The sequence below is a fragment of the Vombatus ursinus genome, unplaced genomic scaffold (genome assembly GCF_900497805.2).
Source record: "Vombatus ursinus unplaced genomic scaffold, bare-nosed wombat genome assembly UNPS02014941.1, whole genome shotgun sequence".
NCBI lineage: Eukaryota > Metazoa > Chordata > Mammalia > Diprotodontia > Vombatidae > Vombatus > Vombatus ursinus.
The window spans coordinates 7,178,325-7,196,530 of NW_020954719.1; the positions used below are offsets into that span (position 1 = coordinate 7,178,325).

General features: G+C 45.8%; 1 protein-coding gene across 4 annotated transcripts in view; it reads right to left on the minus strand.

Moving 5' to 3' along the window:
- The window catches only part of FMNL3 (formin like 3), an 80,229-nt gene that overhangs the window by 5,668 nt on the left and 56,355 nt on the right, over positions 1–18,206 (minus strand). For 2 of the 4 annotated variants that reach the window (XM_027844427.1, XM_027844425.1), the window contains exons 5-21: positions 16,903–16,986; positions 14,658–14,813; positions 12,727–12,835; positions 12,281–12,357; positions 11,872–11,965; positions 11,273–11,347; positions 7,773–7,883; positions 5,287–5,436; positions 4,535–4,636; positions 3,567–3,843; positions 3,009–3,077; positions 2,521–2,645; positions 2,096–2,298; positions 1,450–1,684; positions 1,220–1,288; positions 1,011–1,091; positions 727–856 (exon numbers count right to left, since the gene is read on the minus strand). In XM_027844427.1, the coding sequence (XP_027700228.1) occupies positions 727–856; positions 1,011–1,091; positions 1,220–1,288; positions 1,450–1,684; positions 2,096–2,298; positions 2,521–2,645; positions 3,009–3,077; positions 3,567–3,843; positions 4,535–4,636; positions 5,287–5,436; positions 7,773–7,883; positions 11,273–11,347; positions 11,872–11,965; positions 12,281–12,357; positions 12,727–12,835; positions 14,658–14,813; positions 16,903–16,986 (2,147 nt within the window). The remainder of the gene's footprint in view (positions 1–726; positions 857–1,010; positions 1,092–1,219; positions 1,289–1,449; positions 1,685–2,095; positions 2,299–2,520; positions 2,646–3,008; positions 3,078–3,566; positions 3,844–4,534; positions 4,637–5,286; positions 5,437–7,772; positions 7,884–11,272; positions 11,348–11,871; positions 11,966–12,280; positions 12,358–12,726; positions 12,836–14,657; positions 14,814–16,902; positions 16,987–18,206) is intronic. The other 2 variants (XM_027844426.1, XM_027844428.1) reach the window with 2 other exon arrangements.

Consider the following 18,206-nt stretch of genomic DNA (forward strand, 5'->3'; position numbering starts at 1 on the left):
ACCTATTAAGCAAGAAATGATTTGGACAGTGACCTCATGCCCTAATCCCACCTACATTCTGAAAGAAGATCGCTTCTGAGGAAAAAATAGGATCATATCCTTAGAGATTTAGGTCTATTTTCCAATAAGGGAAGTGAGCCCAGGAAGTAAAATGACTTGCTCACGGTCACCGAGATGAGAAGTGGAAAAGGTAGGACGTGGACCCACACCCTCAGACTCCAAACCTAGTGCGCTTTCCAGGGGGTTCTGAGATAACTACCTCTGAGAGCACCCCTGCCTACTCTTCTGTCCAGGTCCATCTGAACAGCAGGCAAGGAAAGACAGTTTTTAAAAATACCTTCCATTTGGAACAGCACCTGAAACTTTTCTAAAGCACTTTCATATATGTCGTTAGAAAAACAAACCCTGAATCTACCAAACCAAGCCTAAAGGAGCAAGGAGTAAAAAGGCAGTTCTTTTCTCTGCGCCCCACTCCACAAAGCTAGGAAGGGCTGGGCCAGGGCCCTGTTCCTGGAGGAAGGCTCCCCCTTGGGCAGCCCCAGCCATGGCCCCCACGGAAAACTTTGAAGTAGTCAAAAGGAAAAGAAAAAAGAAAGAGAACAAAGGAGCTACAAGTGCCCCCTGCTCCCCCTCCTCACTTCCTGGGATTGTCCTGGGGCTGAGACAGCAAGGGAGGCGTCACACAGCTCAAGAGCCCCGGCCTCAGGGAAGCCTGGTTCTTCTCACCTGCCGCGGCCTTCTCCACGAAGTGCAGCTCATGCCAGAAGCCGGCCAATTCTGGGTACTTCTCTTTCACGGTCAATGCAATGAAGTGTAACAAGGTCAGCTTCCGGTCAGTAGATTTGGTGTCCAATAGCTATAGGTGGAGATGAGATAGGGGTGAAAGTCATGGTGTTGAGCACAGATGGGAGCATATAGGCTTTCTTTGCTTGTTTGCTAATCACAGAACCCCCAACCTCCTCCCATCATGCATCCCCTGGAGCCTCCACCTACTCTAGCTCCATCCTTACCAGGTCCAGGCTCTGCAGCTTGAAGCCGTACACCGCACCCCTCTTGCTGCTGTTCATGTAGTTGCCCAGAGCAAGGATTATCTGCCAAGAAGCCACAGGGGAGACAGGAAGCCCTGCTCAGGTAGGCCTCTTCTACTTTACCCATAGCACCCTTGTGAACACCAGGTCCCACTTCCCCCCTGCCTGTCAGCCTGTGGGCCTCAGCCTACCTCAAGCATCTGCTTCAGCCTTTGAGAAGACTTGACGGAGGCGGACGCTGCGATGATGGCATTGAGTTGCTGGAAGGAAGGACGGAGCAGCTGAGTTAATTGTGGGGCTGGAGGGAAGGGGCTAGGTGGAATGACTGAGTGGACAGGCAGCAGAGGACACTCTGGGACGGCAACAGGGTTTGAAGATGCTTAATGGGGGATGAGAGCAGAAGCTGGGAAGGAGCTGGTACCGGTGTGAGCATCTGCAGGTTGTCCTGGAAGTTGCCCAGGAAGGCCATGCCGGCCATGCGCTGGGTCAGCCGCTCCACCTTGCTGAAGAGCAGCATGAAACGGTCCTCAGCCGCCAGTTCTTCCAGGGGCTGCCGTTCTCGCTCATACTGACGCAAGAGCTTCACCTCAGCCTCTGTTGGCAGGAAACGCATAAGACACTCCACAAAGTCCACGGGCAGCGTCTGCAGGTCAAACCTGAGGCCAGAGAAGAGGCGGTCTCAGGCCCCTTGGATCTATCCACCATTTTTACCACCTTCTCAGGTGGAATTTCCATCCGTCCCATTCCTCGTTCCCACCACACTTCACTGCCCCACTCCCCCACTCACCACAAGCCCGCAGGGAGAGAACAGTGAACCACAACTCTGGGAGGTAAATCCCACTGGGACATGGGCAAGGACCAGGGGCTGCAGTTCCCAAAGTAGCCACTCTGGGAGGCAGTAAAAATGCCTAAGGAGCAAGCTGAAGGAGGGAGGGTTTCCTGTCATCCTGGACTGGCTCTAACCTGCCCCACCTGACTTAGCTCAGATGGGATGAGGAAGAGGACTTGGGGAGTGGAGTGGGGAGAGAGAAAAGGAGAAGAAGAGCCAAGGCAGCGTGGTGGCCTACGTATGGATTGCTCTGCAGATTTCCTCAGCTGAGCGGCCTGCCTTTCGTAGAGTAATCGCCAGGTTCTTGGCTCGATTGGCCTCCAGCAGAGTAACCTTGCTGGCTGCCTTTTGTGAGGTTTTGCTCTTGGAGCAGACAAGATCAAGAGCAGGACCCTGTGCCTTTGTCTTGAACAGTTCCTCAAACTTGTCCAGGTCCAGATCCTGGTGGAAACAAGGGAGATGCTATTTCCCCAAGATATCTGGCTCTCCTGGCTCCACCACTGCCCTCCCAGTTTCAACAAAGCTTTCGACTATCAGGCACCATTCCCAAGTGATGGTTATCTCCCAGCCCAATGGACAGAATGGATGGATGGGATTAGCTGAGGTAAGGTTAGTATTTTGGGGCCCTTAAAGCCTTCCCTCTGAACCCAAACCCAGCCTCACTTCTAAGATCTTCTCATCATCAAGTTCACTGAAGACAGTGCCACTGATCTGGTTGGGCTTCAATGCTGTCCAATTAAATACAGGCAGACGGAACTTGGTCTTGATTGGTTTCTTGATTCGGATAGCTGAGATGGATGAGAAGCAGTGAAAGTCATTGGAGAAATTTAAAGCCATTTTTAGGGGCAGCTAGGTGGCTCGGTAGTTGGAATGTTGGGTCTGGAGTCAGGAAGACCCGAGTCCAAATCTGGCCTCAGACACTTACTAGCTGTGTGAACTTGGGCAAGTTTGCCTTAATCCACTGGAGAAGGAAATGGCAAACCACTCTAGTATCTTTGCCAAGAAAACCCTGTGGACAGTATGGCCCATGAGGTCAGAAAGAATTGGACATGAATAAGCAACAAAGCCATTTTCCTACTGCCCCAAATTCTAGCCAACAAAGTCTCTATCTCCTTTCCCGTTCCACCACCAAAAGTCCTGATGGTTCTTACCTGACAAGCCCACAGTCAAGACCACAGAAGGAGCAGCTCCAGGGAGAGGTGGGGCAGGAGGACATTTTTCTAAGGGAAGAAAAGGAAGAAGAATAGAACGATGAGGAAAATGCCTTCCAGAGTTTCCCTCCTCCATAGCGCCTAACTCAGAAGATTTCTAGATAAACAGCCACTATAGCAACCCTCAGTTAACCCACATTCTATTGATTCCCTCTAGGATAATGTGGAAGTTTTTCCTTGTCTCTAGCTTAAATTCTCCTTTCCCTCTTTTTCTGTCCATGGAGACAAGAGTGCTAACAGGTTAGTTAATCTCTTTGACGACCTTAAACACAACCCTCATGTCCTCCACTCAGCTGTTTGGTTTCCAGTTCTTCAGCCTTTCCTCACAGCTCTATTATCTAATGTATTAACCATTTTTGCAATGTCTACTTTGTTTAAAAAAGTAATGAATAATAGATCTCTATATGAATGAATAATAAATCTTCATTACTGACGTGGCTTCTGCCTTAGGTACTTCCCTAAACAATGGAACTCACTGCATCCCAAGGGCATAGTTACCTGGAAGTGGGGGTGCTGGAGGTGGAAGAGGTGGAGCTGGCGGTGGGGGTAGGGGCAGTGTCTCTTCCGGGGGTGAGGGTGGGACTGCTACGTCGAGGTCTGACGGGAACACACTCTCACTGAGTTCAGTAGGGCCCACCCTGGTGAGATCACTGCCCATTGATTCCAAAGCCTGAGTATGTGGATCTAGGTGGCACCTATGCTGAAAGGCTTCCTCCTTCTCCTTGATAAGCCTCCTAAGAGTGTGTACCTGATGATTCGTGTTTTCATAGGTCTCCTGCATAGCAGACAAAGTTAATGAGGTGGGAGAGGTAGAGCTGAGAATGGGTAGGAGTTGCCCCTGGGACCTGCATTAGGGCAAGGTATGCCCCAGTTCAGGGATTTTCTACCTGAGAGATTCTTAATGAGTCTCTATCAGGGTGCTCAGAGGAGCAAAGCTACTGAAATGGGAATAGGAAAGGCCTAGAGCAGAGTAAGGGAGGTAAAGAGAACAAACATTACACTCTGAAAGAGTGGAGTTGACTTCATAGCTTTATGAAAATTAATACAAACTGAATCAGCATAAATAACACAGGTGGCAGAACAGAAGAGAGCCACTTTGAAATGGAATGGCAAGGCCACCTCCATCTATGACACGTGGACCCAGTGGCATCTACTACCCCAACCCATCAAACAGCTCTAGGCAGAACTCAGGGAGAATGAGGCCTACTGGAAAGAGCTCTAGGTTGAGAATCAGACAACTTAATAACTGGGGTTCAACCCTACTTCCACCCCTGACTCATCATGTGAAAGAGTCACACAATGACCCACTCTGGGCCTTGACTTCCAACTGGAGGCTGGTTTTATTTCCCTTGGGGGAAAAAAAGAGAAATAAAAAGATTCAAAAGCTCTTTGGAAGTAAAAGCATTACCCACATGCAAAAGGATTCCTGGATCCTTCTGACTACTCCCTATACTAATCCCCAATACCTTGATATTTTCTAGCTCCTTCTCCCGCTGCAGCAGCTGCTTCTCCAACTCTGCTACACGCATCATGTTTTCATTTTCGAGATCCAACAACTTTTCAGATAACTAAAGAAGAAAAAAGTAGGAGACCCAACCCAATTCCTGCAGCTCTGGGGATTCAAAGGAACTTGAATTGAAAAATACAACCCATAGCCTCTGTCATCCCCAAGCTAAAATTGAGCATTCAGTGCTGTTCACTCCCCCAAAACACAAGCATGAGAGAAAAGTCTTCACAAGACTAAAGTCCTTGGACTTCCCAAAGGTCTCTCCTCATGGCCAACAGCCCTGACACAACTGTATGGGTCATCTTGGCATGACTGGTCATTTGCTTGCTGGAATTGAGCACCCTAACATACCGAAGGGCTGGTTCATTTCCATCATTGAGGTCATCTGTTGTGGTCTGAGACAGCTCCAGGAGGTTAAGCCTGGTCTCAGTTTTTTCTTGTGTAGAGGATGTCTGAGAGAGACCAGGCTATTCCCCAGGGCTCTGGTTCCAATATAAGATGGCTATAGGGTATATTTTACTCCAAAACTACAAGTGGAGTTAGGAAGACCTGAGTTCAAATCCAGCCTCAGACACTTGACACTTACTAGCTGTGTGACCCTGGGCAAGTCACTTAACCCTGATTGCCTCACTTAAAAAAAAAACACCAAAAATACTGAAATCCAAACCTTCCTCCACTTCGTCTCAGACAGCCAAAGGAAATGACACTTACTTGGGAAATGTGCTCCTCCAGCTCCTCCACCTTCTCCAGTGCCACATTCTTGGTTTCAGCATCCTCTAGCAGTCCACCAACATCAAAAACATTATCTAGGTATGCCTGAATCTGTACTTGCAACTTCTCGCTCTCTGTATGCCGAGACTTCTGGGGAAGAGACAGAAAGTATGGGATGTAGAGTCAGGCATAAAGTTGAAGAATGACAAGAAAAGTCCTGAAGCTATCCTAAATGGAATAATAGGTGTTTGGAATAGAGAGACGAGCAGAGAAGGACTAGTCCTGGATGGACGTCAAGGAATCTTGATCAAGAAGGATCAGGATTTAGAGAAGGCCATAAGCTTTGGCAATTAAGGGATAACACTTGGTAACTAGAGAGGCTCAGTTGAGGGATGAAGTTGGAAGCCAAATTTCAGAAGATCTGGAAGAAAGTAATAGGAAAGGAAATGGAAGCAATGGGTGTAGATACCCTTTTCAAGGAGGCTGGCTGAGAAAAAAGGAGATACAGGACAACAGCTTGTAGAGATGATAAGGTCTAGTGATGTTTTAAGGATGGGGGGGCCTTGGGCATGTTTATAGGCAGGAAGGAAGAAACTAGTCAACAGCGAGAAAATGAAGATTATAGAGAGTGGGCTAACTGTGGATGCTATCTGCTGGAAAAGATGGGAGGAGATAGAATCAAGGACACATGTAAAAGGGTTCATCTTGTTGAAGAGAAGTCCCACTTGTTAATCAGAAACTGGAGTAAAGAAAATAGTGTAGGATGATGTCAATGAGTTGTGAGGTGAGCTCATGGCAAATGGCTCCAATTTTTTCTACAAAATATGAGGCAAGATCTTTACCTGACAAGAGTTGGAGAAGAGGAGGTGTGGGAAATTTGTTCCTTGAACCCAATACTCCACCTCCTTTCTCCATACCTGTGAGCTAGCTACCCTCCATTCCGGGAAGGCTCTGCCCCACAAACTCCACTTCTAACTGTCCTTGGCTTCCTTCTAGACTCAGCTCCAATACTACTTCTGCAGACTTTTACTGGTCTACCCAGCTATAGTGCCTTCCTCTCTCTCTCTGATTACCTCCTATCTATTCTGAATGTCTCCTAGTTACTCACTATACCTAGTTTATACCTAGTTATTTACACACTATCTCCCTCACTAATACATGAGCTCCGTGAGGGCAGAGACTGTCTGTTTTTGCCATTTATGTGCTAAGCACTGTGGAGTGCTTTTTGACTGACAGAGAGGACAAAGTTTACAACAGTTAGTGATATAAGGAATCGGTGAAGGAGGAACAGGAAGTGGAAATGACCCAGTTGAGATTAGAGGACAAATTATAAATGGGTTCAGTCAGCATCACTGAATGACTTTCTCCAGCTCTGCACATGAGAAGAAGCAGAGTGAGGTATGATAAAGTAACAAAAGGGAAAAGGAGCAACAGATATGAGAGTACAGGACAGTGCCGAAATGAACTGGTTCAAGGGTCAAGGATGGGGGCAAGAGTTTGTCCAAGAGCACAGATGATGGCCTGGGAAAGTCCTGAGGGGTGGAAGGAGTAGAGGTCACCATGAGGGTGACAAACAGGATGAGGAAGAATAAGGCTCTGGCAGAACAGGAATGATATGGCTATGACTGGATAAGGGTATTTCAGATCATGGAACTGGAACATTTGTAGGTGATATCAAGATCAAAGGTGTAACCATTCCTGTGTATAACAGGGACAAAGGGAGAGATCATGAGAGTTGAGTAGACTGAGATGCTTAAGGAAGCATTAACATTTATGTTGAAATCCCTTAGGAGAGTGAGAGTAGAGGAAGGCACTGAACTGAGAAAGAAATAAAAATGTCGTGGGGGGGGGGGTGGCAGATAACCACCAGGATCTATAGTGGGTGATTAATTTGGATAGAGTGAACTTCAAAGGAGAAGAGATTGGTGAGTGATGGCAACATAAAAGCATCAGGGAACACGGAGTATGATAATTCCTCCTCTGGGGGCTGTCAAGTCAGGGACTATGAGAGAAGATGTGACCAATACTGAAAAAAATGGCCAGGTAGGCTGTATCATTGGGCGTAACCAGGTCTCTGGGAGTGCTGGATGATGGAAGGAACATGAGAGGAAGAGAGGGAAGAAGAGGAATCTGTTAATTATGAAAGGCCTCATAAAATCTGGTTGTCAAGCACTCACCTCCCAGGGTTATGGCAAAGATCAAAAGCGATAATATTTGTAAAACACTTAGCACAGTGCCTGGCACACAGCAGGCACTTAAGAAATGCTTGTTTCCTTCCTTCTTTCCTTCCCCATCCCTAAAAACTTAGGTCAGACTGAAGAACTATTTGAGTGGAGAATCTTCTATCACAAATTGATGCAAAGCCTCAAGCTATGTCAGAGTCAAAGAACTGTAGCAGACCCTTCAAGACTGAGTATCTTATGAGAAAAGCAATGAGAAGAAGGCCAGCCGAAGGGATGTTTTAGAGTAGGCTCCACAAGGCTCACCTGCAGGAACTCCTCCAGCCCAAGCTTGGTGAACTCATATTGCAGGTGGACTCGGAAATTCATATCTTCCACCGAATGTACCACGATGTTGATGAACTGCATGCAGGCCACCTGAAGAAGGGGGAAAAGAGACCAAATGAAGAAGAAAACCAGGGAAATAAAACAGAGAGGAGAGAACGCAAGAGGGAGAGAAGGAGGCACGCAACCACTTTATGGTTCATATTAATTTAGTTTTAATATGTTCATGTTTTAACAGAGGTCATTTTTCCTCATCTATAAAATGGGAATAACAGCACCATTCTCCAAGAGTTGTTGTGAGGATCAAATGAGATAACTTCACTTTACAAAGCTTAGAGAACTGAATAAAGGCCAGCTGTCATTATCACCATCAGAGAGGAAAGAAATTCCCTGGACATGTGACAGATATCCACTAAGAGTTGCCGAACTGCTTTTTTCAGGGGAGGAACGTAGCATGGCTGAGAGTCCATTCTCTCCTCATTCCTCTTTCATCAAGGAGAGTTTTCAGAGAATGGCAGAGGCAGAAGGAAAGGATCACGAATGGGGAAGGGTCATAGAGCAGAAGAAGTGCATTTGAGTTAAGTCAAAGGAAAACTGCTGGGCTCAAATTCTTACAATCTAGCCAATAGCTCACAGGTGCTCAGATTCCTTAAGAGTCTGGCCAATACGAAAGATGTTCTAATAAATCTTGTCTTTGGCGGAAAGAAGGCTTGGGTCGAATTCTTTCAGGCAGGTCATGATTTTGGGGTCCCAGCACCCCTAAGCCCCTAAATCTCATCATTTTGGTGGGCCATACGGGGAAACTGCCTAACCCTAAGTTCTTCTCCAGCCAAGAATGGAAGGTATGTAAGCCTCCCCTCCCCCTCTCCTTTCTTGCTCTGCAGTTGGGGTTGCTCTCCAAGCACCGAGGCTTGGAGGTGCTTGTAGAGCAGACAGTTACAAGGCTGTCTTACACTCAGCCTGAGGCTCTCAGTCCACTGGTTCAGTTCGAGGCCATGGACCTGGGAACACCTTCTGCAGCATAGAAGACAAGGACAGATGCCCTATCTGGAAGTGTATGCCCAATTCTGTCAGTTCTCTCGGCACTAGGGAATTGGGGAAAACTGCAGTTGCTTTTTGGTTCCCTGAAGCTTATTTACTCCCTGCCCTCTACACACCTGAATCCTCCTTCATGAAGGTTACAGGGAAAAGTTAGAACAGCTAAAAATATCTTGGCAGACTCTGGAGGTTTTGTGATTGATCATTACGGAGTTTTGAAACACCTCCTTACAACCCTGGTCACTCCCTTCCCTTGAGTCAGGAGAGGGGAGGGGCAGCAGCTACAGCATGGGCCCCACTGACAATGGCCTTGGGCCCTAGGGCAACCTTTGCCTGGAAGCATCACCCAGGTTCAGCACATTCTGCTCAAGGTAAAGAAGCTAGCCTCTAAACTTGAGTAAGAACGCTCTTTTAAAGTTGTAGTTTTAACTGCTAATGATGAGATGTTTCTCTGTGTAAAGTAATTTGGAAATGCATTTAACAAAACTGAAATCACATGATTGGTAATGGGTTTGTTTCAAGTTTCAAATTAGTGAACTTTTTGTATCAGTTATGTCAAGCAACTTTTCATAATTTGGTTACCACTAAAGTAATTTGGCTATTGTTGGTTATTGTTTTAATGTGTAAACTTGCCAAAAAGCTTGTTTGAGTTTTGATTTGCTGAGAATTTGCAAGTATATAGAAATAATCTCTAACAATTGGCTTTTTACACCAGGACAAATTTAAATTTGAGATGTAAATCTTGGAAAAGTTTTTCCTAAGCTGTGATTAAACTTGCTGTTTGAGGTAAAAGCTCATAGGATTTTATTCTGAGTTGTCTAATGGATCATAATAATCCATCAATAATCAATAATCCACCATCTGAGAGAAATGCCACAAGCTACTCAGAATGTGATACTGTTGGGAAGTCAGCAGTGGGAAAAGCTGAGAGGACGATTTTAGCCTCCAGTCTAAGATGGGATCCTCCTGGCTCAGTTTCCCCATTATGCTCCTTTGAAAAGGAATGATACCCACCCTGGCTATTCCTGAGTCTGGCTATGAGGTGGATTTGATACTGCATGGTTGGAAAACTGAATTATCTGAATCCAAACAGAGCTAAGGATGTTTTATTCTATATCTGGGCTTTGCAGTCTTTTCTGTCAGGTTTGTCTTCCAGACTACAGGCCATTTACCTACAGTTAGTAGCAAACAGCAGGTATCAGCCAATGTCTCCCCATTGTTTCCTGGATGCAGCCTGTGCTTGGTTCCAGTCAACCCCCTCTTTGGGATCCCCTCAAGGCAAGGACAGCTCTATGCCCCTTGCCAGCAAGAAGCAGTTTCAGAAGCCAAGGCCTTCACCCTTTACCCCAAAAGAATTTGGGTCCCATTTGTTTGAGGGGGGAATGATGAGGATGGGAGCTAGACCCCAAAAAGGAAAAATCCTGGACTTTCCCACATAGCCAAATCTCTCAAATTTGTCTGAGGCTATAATTCCATCAACTGGCCTTTCATTGTGGCTACACCCAATCTCCCAACTCTGTTACCTTTAACCTAGCCTAGCCCTCCATTTTCTTACCTCCCTGTGGTCCCCGGCCATTTCCCACCCTTAATCCTAGCTAGGCTCCATTCTCCCTTGGCCATGAGGTCCAGTTCCCAGGTGTTCTGTTCACCCATTCAGATCTTCCTTAGACAACTCCTCCAGTTACCCCAAATTACTTGGCCACTCCTAGATCCCTCCCACAGTCTTTCTGTATATAAGGTCCATCCTGTCTCCATTAAGGTGCTCAGATTCTTATCTAGCCACTGCTCAGATTCTTACAATGTAGCCAATAGCTCACAGGTGCTCAGATTCCTTAAGAGTCTGGCTAATATGGTGGATCTTTAATAAACCTTGTCTTTGGTTTGGAAAAAAAAAGAAAGAAAGAAAACTGGTGAAGGAGGACTAGGAAAATGAAGACAGGAATACTGATGGGATGAACAGGCCTAAATAATGAAAGAAAGGATGTGAGGAAGATAGAAGGTCAAAACAGTGGGAAAGAAGATAACTACACCAAAGACATTTAAAGCTGGTTGAAAAGCGATACATAAAATGGGGCCCAAATGTCCTCAACTCTGTATTTCACTACATATTATGGGAATCTGGGTCAGTGAATATAAATGAATGAGAAGGAATGAAATGAAAATTACTTAGATGAGACCAGGACCACAGAAGACAAAGTTGCAGAAACAGAGGAAGAGACAGAGCTGGTTGAGTTCAGCCATGAGTTCAGCCTCCAGTTTCTGAAAGCACCCACTGAGGTCAAATTGTGTTGAGTGCTACACTAAGTGCTACAAGAAGAATTTATAAAAATAGAAGAGTGTCTCGATCCTTCTAAATGTTTATGAACTTATAGGAATATGCTATGTACACATGTTGGACCTCCCTAGAAAACCTAGCTCTGCCTGACCCAGGTTCAATTCCTCACCATAAAGTCGATATTGCTGTCCTCATTCCGGAAGTACTCCATCAGCTTCTCAAAACGGTAGAGCTCTTTGCACACCTGTGTGGAACAAAGACAGCCTCAAAGCAAGGATCCACCTACGGGGGCACTCAAGTCTTAGTTACCTAGTTCAAGGGAAGCTGGCCTCAGAAACAGTGGCTTAAAGGGATTCTTTCTGAAATGGGCAATTCTGAGGGGAAATGGCTTAGGTGACATAAGAGAAAACTCTGGATCAGGAAACCTGAGGTCAAAATGTTTGCTCTCTTATTTCATCTTCCCTAGACATACATGCTTTGATTTAGCTTTCCCAAGGCAGCCCACGTCAGCTAGTCATGAACTTCTCTGGCAAGGCCTGGGAAAGACTGGCTTACAAAATCCTCAGTACAAAAGAGATAAGACCCAAGATAGCTTCTCTGCCCTACTCAAGGGTTAAGACTCATTTTCTAGGTGGCAGCTGATGCTTATACAAGAGCTCCAACAGTCAAATTACCCCCATACTATAAAGAGTGATGCCTAGCTATTCTCTGTCCCTTTCACCATCCCAGTTACCATCCTTCACCCACAGGCAGAAGCAGTAGGCTGACCTCTTTGAAGTTGTCAAAGGCAGCAAGAATGATCTCATGGCCTCCCCTCACCAAGCACACAGCAGCTAGCAGCTCCAGAACAAGGGCTTTGGTCCTGGGGGCAAGAAACAGACACACACAGGCCCTAACTTCCCTACCTCTGGACCTCCCCATCAAAGGCTCAGTTTAACCACTGGTAATTCAGAGCAGGAGAACTCAGAGATAGTGGCCAGGAAGGTCAACTTTCCCACACTAAGCTACTGTAACCCAAGGGAAAATGGGGATCCCATTTTTCCCAAGCATGGAAGAAAGTTCCTCCAAATCAGTCACTGGTCCTTGGTGGGGTCATAGTAGCCACAAAGCAGAGTTCCTTGTTAGGGACAGGTAGGTATACAGGTCTCTACAACTTTGGACAGGCAAGAGGTCTCACCTGGGGTTCTTGTTGTTGAGACTGAGGGCAATCTCATTGACAGCATGGGGGTGGGACATGACCAGGTTGAATCCATACTGCAGGGAAAAAGAATAGAAAGATAAGTAGATCACGAAGGTAATGCTCAGCCAGGAGCAAGGTGGAAACTGACCTCTACTACTTTCCCTCCATTCCATATGAGGAAGGATATAAAGCTACAGTCAAATGCAGAGTTTTATCAGGTAGGAAAAGGCTGGTTCACTAAAGATGTTCACAGAACAATGCACTTTGGGTAGATCATACCTCTTGGTACCTATTCAGATCTTTCCAAATGACTAATGAAAGAAGGGGATTTCAAAGAAGAATACTGGTTTGACAAATACTACTCATTAAGGTGAAGCAGGCTCTGGCCCCTGCCCCAAGGGGGATCACAAGGCCAAGCAGGTCAGAGCTGCCATCTTTTGTACCTGGTAGTTCATAATAGCCCTGAGGCAGAGGATACAGACATGGACATCATCCTTCTGGCTCACAAGGCGAGAGTTCTTCAGGGCCCTTCTCCCAGGAAGTGTGCTGTACCTGGGGAGGAGAGGAGGCTTTACAAAATAACAAAACTGGAAAATTGGAAGGGACCTTAGCAGCCATACAGCAGTTCAACTCACACACAAAAGGAAACCCTACTATAATATACCTGATCAATAAGTGGTCATCCAGCTTCTTCCAGAAGACCACTAAGGATATGCAGGAACTTCCCCCTCCCCCAACCTCTCAAGGCAGCCCATTCCACTTTTTTATAGCTTTAACTGCTAGGAAGTACTTCCTGTCATCAAGCCTATCTTTGCTCCTTTGCACCTTATACCCAGTGCCTCCGATTGTACCTTCTAGAGCTAAACAGAGTAAGTCTAGTCTTTAAACATTTAGTGTTGAAGCTAACATAACTGGCAGGTGATGCTCCAGAAACCTTAAAACTACATCAATAACAGCAGGCTAGTCTTCCAGGCTAAATTTCTCCCTAGCAGCCGACTATCCTAATTTCCCATCCTAGAGTCTAGACCCAGCTACCTGCAGGGGACATTTCAATTCCGAAAATCTTCTTAACCAGCCATCTCTTGCTGGAGTCCTGAGACAACTTCCAGGGCTATGTGTTCTTAAATCTATGGAATAATCCTATTTCTCAATTTTCTGCCTTTTTACTCCCAATAACTAATTTGCTTAACCTAGCGAAATTAGCTTCCCAGAACTTAATCTATAGGGAAACCCACCATTACCACACATTCTACACAACCTTTAGGGTTCGAATTTCCTGCTTACCACCCCAGGTCTGATATCCCAGGAAAGGCAGAGCTAAGCACCAACTCGAGGTACCAGACGCAGGCATCCCGGTGATTATACATCTGGACCTGTATTTTCTAGGTGTCCATATACCTCCTTAGCAAGTAATCAGCCTCAGGGCCAGAAACCCAGTATCTTATAAGGTATTCCATAAAAAAAAAAATTTGACAACATATATAGCATCTTTCAGGGAAAGACTCAGGAAGCCCGGGTGCATAGTTGGAATAATGGAACATGGAGAGCAATCCCCCCAAAACATAGGAGAGCGGTATGGGCACAAGATGGGTAGAATCCATGGAAAGGAGAAACAAGAAACCAAGGCAAAGAATCACTGGGCTAAAAGGGATTTTGAATTGTCATTTATGCCATTCTGTCTCTAGACGTGACGGCCCTTCAAAACATCCCAGACATATGAGTATATATAGTACTTTGGGGAGAAAAGTCCCCCAAAGAGGGAGGAAAAATCAAGGGAAGGGGAAGAAATTAAAGGAAGGTTGGTTGGTCTTATAGAAGCTTACAGAGCATAAAAACATCCAGAAAAGCCAACAGAAAACAGAATGAAGGACATATGCTAGCCAGCAGAAGAAAAATATCACACAGAAAAGGGGCCCTGAACTCACAAGTATATGTGAAAAAAGAACTAGTATGGAAGATGGATTTCTCCTCCGGTAAGATGGTTATGAAAAGATTTAAAAAAAAAAAAAGAGTTTAAGGAAAGAAACAACTTCCCTTCTGTTAAGGGTAAAAGAATTGGGAGATTGGGTAAGAGGGGAGAATAATTCCAGAAGAGGGTGGGCACAGCCATAGGAATAAGTACTTACCCAAGACAAAACTGCTAGGCAGAGCCAGGGGGACAGAGAGAGCACAAACCAGAGGACAGACTGTCAGGCAGAGGGAAAGAGAGCCGAGCCCTGGAAGCGGAGAGATGGAGAGAGAAAAGGGAAGGCCATGAGTGCTCACTGCCATCACCTAGGCTCTAGGCTCGCAGGGGAAAGGAGGAGGAAGATGAGCAGGAGCAGAAGGAGGAAGAGGAAAGCAGGCTGGTACGCACAGCAAGCCCGATACATACCGTAGCACAGACTGGCGTGCAGAGCGAGCGAGGCTGTTGGCAAAAGGAGCTGACAGGACACTGGGCTGCTGCTGCAGATCCTCAATAGACCTGCTCCAGGATCGCAGCTTCTCAAAAGCGCCTTCATCACTGCTTTCCAGACCCTCAAAATCAAACCTGGAGCACGGAAAGACACACACCAGATACACATAGGCACGCACACAGAGAAGAAACTCAAGCAAGGCTCCCGGAGACAGCCTCAACGATTCATGTCTCCCTAGCAACAAAGAGCAAAGGCCAGGAGAGCAGAGGGCAACATATAGGCTGAGGGGAGCAAAGATAATTAAGACGGGGAGACAGCATCAAGGAGTATAAACAGTGGAGGTCAAATCTTGGCTCTGCTCCTCACTACCTGTGGAACCTTGGGCAAGTCACCCAACCTTTCCGAGTCTCAGTTTTCTAATCTGTAAAATGAGGGGGGATGGACTAGATGGTGTCTGACATCTATTTTTGTTCTAAATCAAAAGCTGTGACCCTGCGGTGAAATCAACTGCCTTGCTAAGGGCAGTGGGAACACCAGGTACGACCACACGCCCACAGTTCCAAGGGATCTAGGAATCTGCTTCTGCTAGCTGTTTCTGGCCTATGGGCGTGGCAGGGTGATGAGGGTACCATGTGTCCACAAGGCCACAGAACTTGGAGCTGCTATCTATACTTCTAAGGGTTAGAAATCCTCAGGTCAATCATGATGGTTGGCCATATGGTTGAACCTACCCCCATGTGGAAGGAGGACTTTGCCTGGCAATATGGTCACAATGGGACGGCTAGGTGGTGCAGTGGATAAAGCGCCAGCCTGGAATCAGGAAGACCTAGGTCAAATCTGGCCTCAGACAGCTACTAGCTGTGGGACCCTGGGTAAGTCACTTAACCCCGCTTGCCTCAGTTTCCCATCTGTAAAATGAGCTGGAAAGGAAATGGCAATTCACTCCAGTATTTCTGCCAAGAAAACCCCAAATGGGGTCACGAAGAGTCAGGCACTTCTGAAAAATGACTTGAATAACAACAACAAATTGTCACAATATAGTCAGCTATAAGGGAACTCTTTCCTTTCTCTCAAGGAACTTAGAATCTAGTTGGGCAAATGCCAATGTCAAAACAAAAGTTAGAGACTTTAGGGACTGAAGTGCATAAGACACAGCAGTCTTCTAAAGCTTGACAGTCAAGCAGATTAGGTCTGGGTTTCTCTGAATACTGAAATGTCCATAGGGAAAAAGGACAGCCACTAACCTGAGAATTGCTGACAAGTATTTTATTAAGCAGACTCAGTTTGTTTTTTTTTTTAAAGTAGGAAAAGGATAGGTTGAAGGGATGACACAGGAGGAACACTGGAATATACACTCCTAACACTGATCAGACTTTTGCAAGTGGGTTGCATACAAAGGAAAGGACTATGTAAAGGGTAAAAGACCAGGATTAAGTTGGCAAATGAAGAACTTTAAAAGTCACAACATCTCTTGGCCTTGGTTTCTTCATCGGCAAAATGGGGGTTATTAAAAGTACCTACCTCACAGGGTTATTGTGGGAGCAAACGAGATAACATACAGCACTTTGCAAACCTTAAAGTACTATTAAAATCCAGTTATCATTATCATCATCATCACTTTTATTAGTGTTCTCTCAGTTACCAGGTAGGTTTTCACTTCTTAGGTGGGGTTGTCAATGTATTTTCAACACTGTCTTCTCCACCTGAACTATCTCTGAAAGGAATATAGAGTGGAAGGAAAACAAACAACTCTCCTCCCACAGTCAATGTGCCTCCAGCCAACTTTAAAGGAAGTATTCCTAATGTCAGCAGTAATTAATTACAAGCTTCCTCTTCATTTCAATCAGAGGTACTTCTAACCCCCTCTAAAGACTGTTCCAATGATCTCTGAAGTCCAAGTAACAAGTGTTACACTCAATCACTTAAGAGAAACAAAGGATGCTTACCTGTATAAAGGCTTAGTTCTCCAAAAGTGTATTCTATACTCTAATTTCCATAAGGACTTTTAGGATCTGAATGGCTAAGAGAGAGTTTATTCAGTAATAGCATTCCTCCTCCCACTAAAAAAACCTGAAACTTAACCACAAAAGCATTTTTCCATCCAGTCTATCTCTCAGCCTAGAGGTCACCGCCTGTTTAAGTCAAAGAGGGAAACCAAGAGGCCAGGTTGTGATTGTTTACTCCCTCTACTTTTCTCAGCCCTAACTTCCATACTGTACTCACATGACAGAACATTGTGCAAAAGACAGGTAATCGACCAGCACATCCAGCCCTTTGTTCTCATCACTCAGAAACTCTCGGACCCACCTGCAGACAGGAAATGCAGACACTCAGCATTGTTCTTCTTCATAAAGCTGGTACACTGTGAGGGTGGAGTAGGGAACATCAGTGACAAGTCAAGACCCTCTCAAAGGTCTCCCTGGAGTCATGACACTGGTCTGAAAGACTGCCCCTGAAACCAGTGAAGGAACCAGCCCCTTTCCCAGAAGCCTTCTAGACCAGTGATGTCAAACTCAAAAAGAGACAGGGGCCATTAAAAGGATCCCTGCTGGCTGCATAGCCACTTAGAAAACCATATAATTACATTGTCTGTGTTCTATTGTGTTTTTATTTATTTTGTTAAATATTTCCCAATTATATTTTGATTTGGTTTAGGTCACATGCAGACACCTATACTCTAGACTGCTGCTTTTTCCTGGCCAGGGATGGACAAAAACACTGAAACCTGAATTAAGGACACTTCCTAGTCACAATAACACAGAGTGATCAGCCAGGGGAAGGGGGTAGTTTCCAATATGATGAAGGTTTCTAATAGCCAAAGCCTTAAGAGGCAGACCTATCTTACTAGCCCTAAGACCTACTTAATGTACTGCAAATGGGAGAATCTATTTTCCCTATCTCTGGGCTCAGGACATAATACCTTAAATGCCTAATCATGGCCACAAATTAATAATTCTACAATAATTTGATGTCTACTGAAGTGTCAGGGCCCCCTTGGCCATCCTACTTTTTTCAATCCTAAAACATGTCACTAAGAGGCATTACCTTGAAAGCTAGGAGCCCTGCACACACCTAAGTTGTGTGATAGAATCACTCCTACACAGTGGACCCATTAAGCTTCCTAATCTCTGGGGTCTTCTGTTCATTCAGGATGTATGTAACTTTCTGTTGGCTCTAGCAGGACAATCCCTATCAAACTTCCTCTCTTGTGGGAAGGCTGAAGTTGGGGAGACAGGTTGGACACCAGGCACCATGACGGCAGGCCACACCCTTCATGCTACAAAAAGCAGGCTCTGGCCCAGAAAGCCAGGCCTGGTGGAGATTTGGCAGCAGGCTTAGGCTGAAGCTGACACTGGAGCTGCCTCAAGTTAGCTTCCTCTCCCGGGGGCTGACAGGCCTCCCATTTCCTGTCTGTCTGCTCTCCAGCTCCCCACCCCCATCTCATTTCCTGTCTGAATCCACAGTGCTATTTTCAGGCCCTTGACATGTTGAGAAGAGGTTAAAGGGCACCTAAGCAAGGCAGAGAA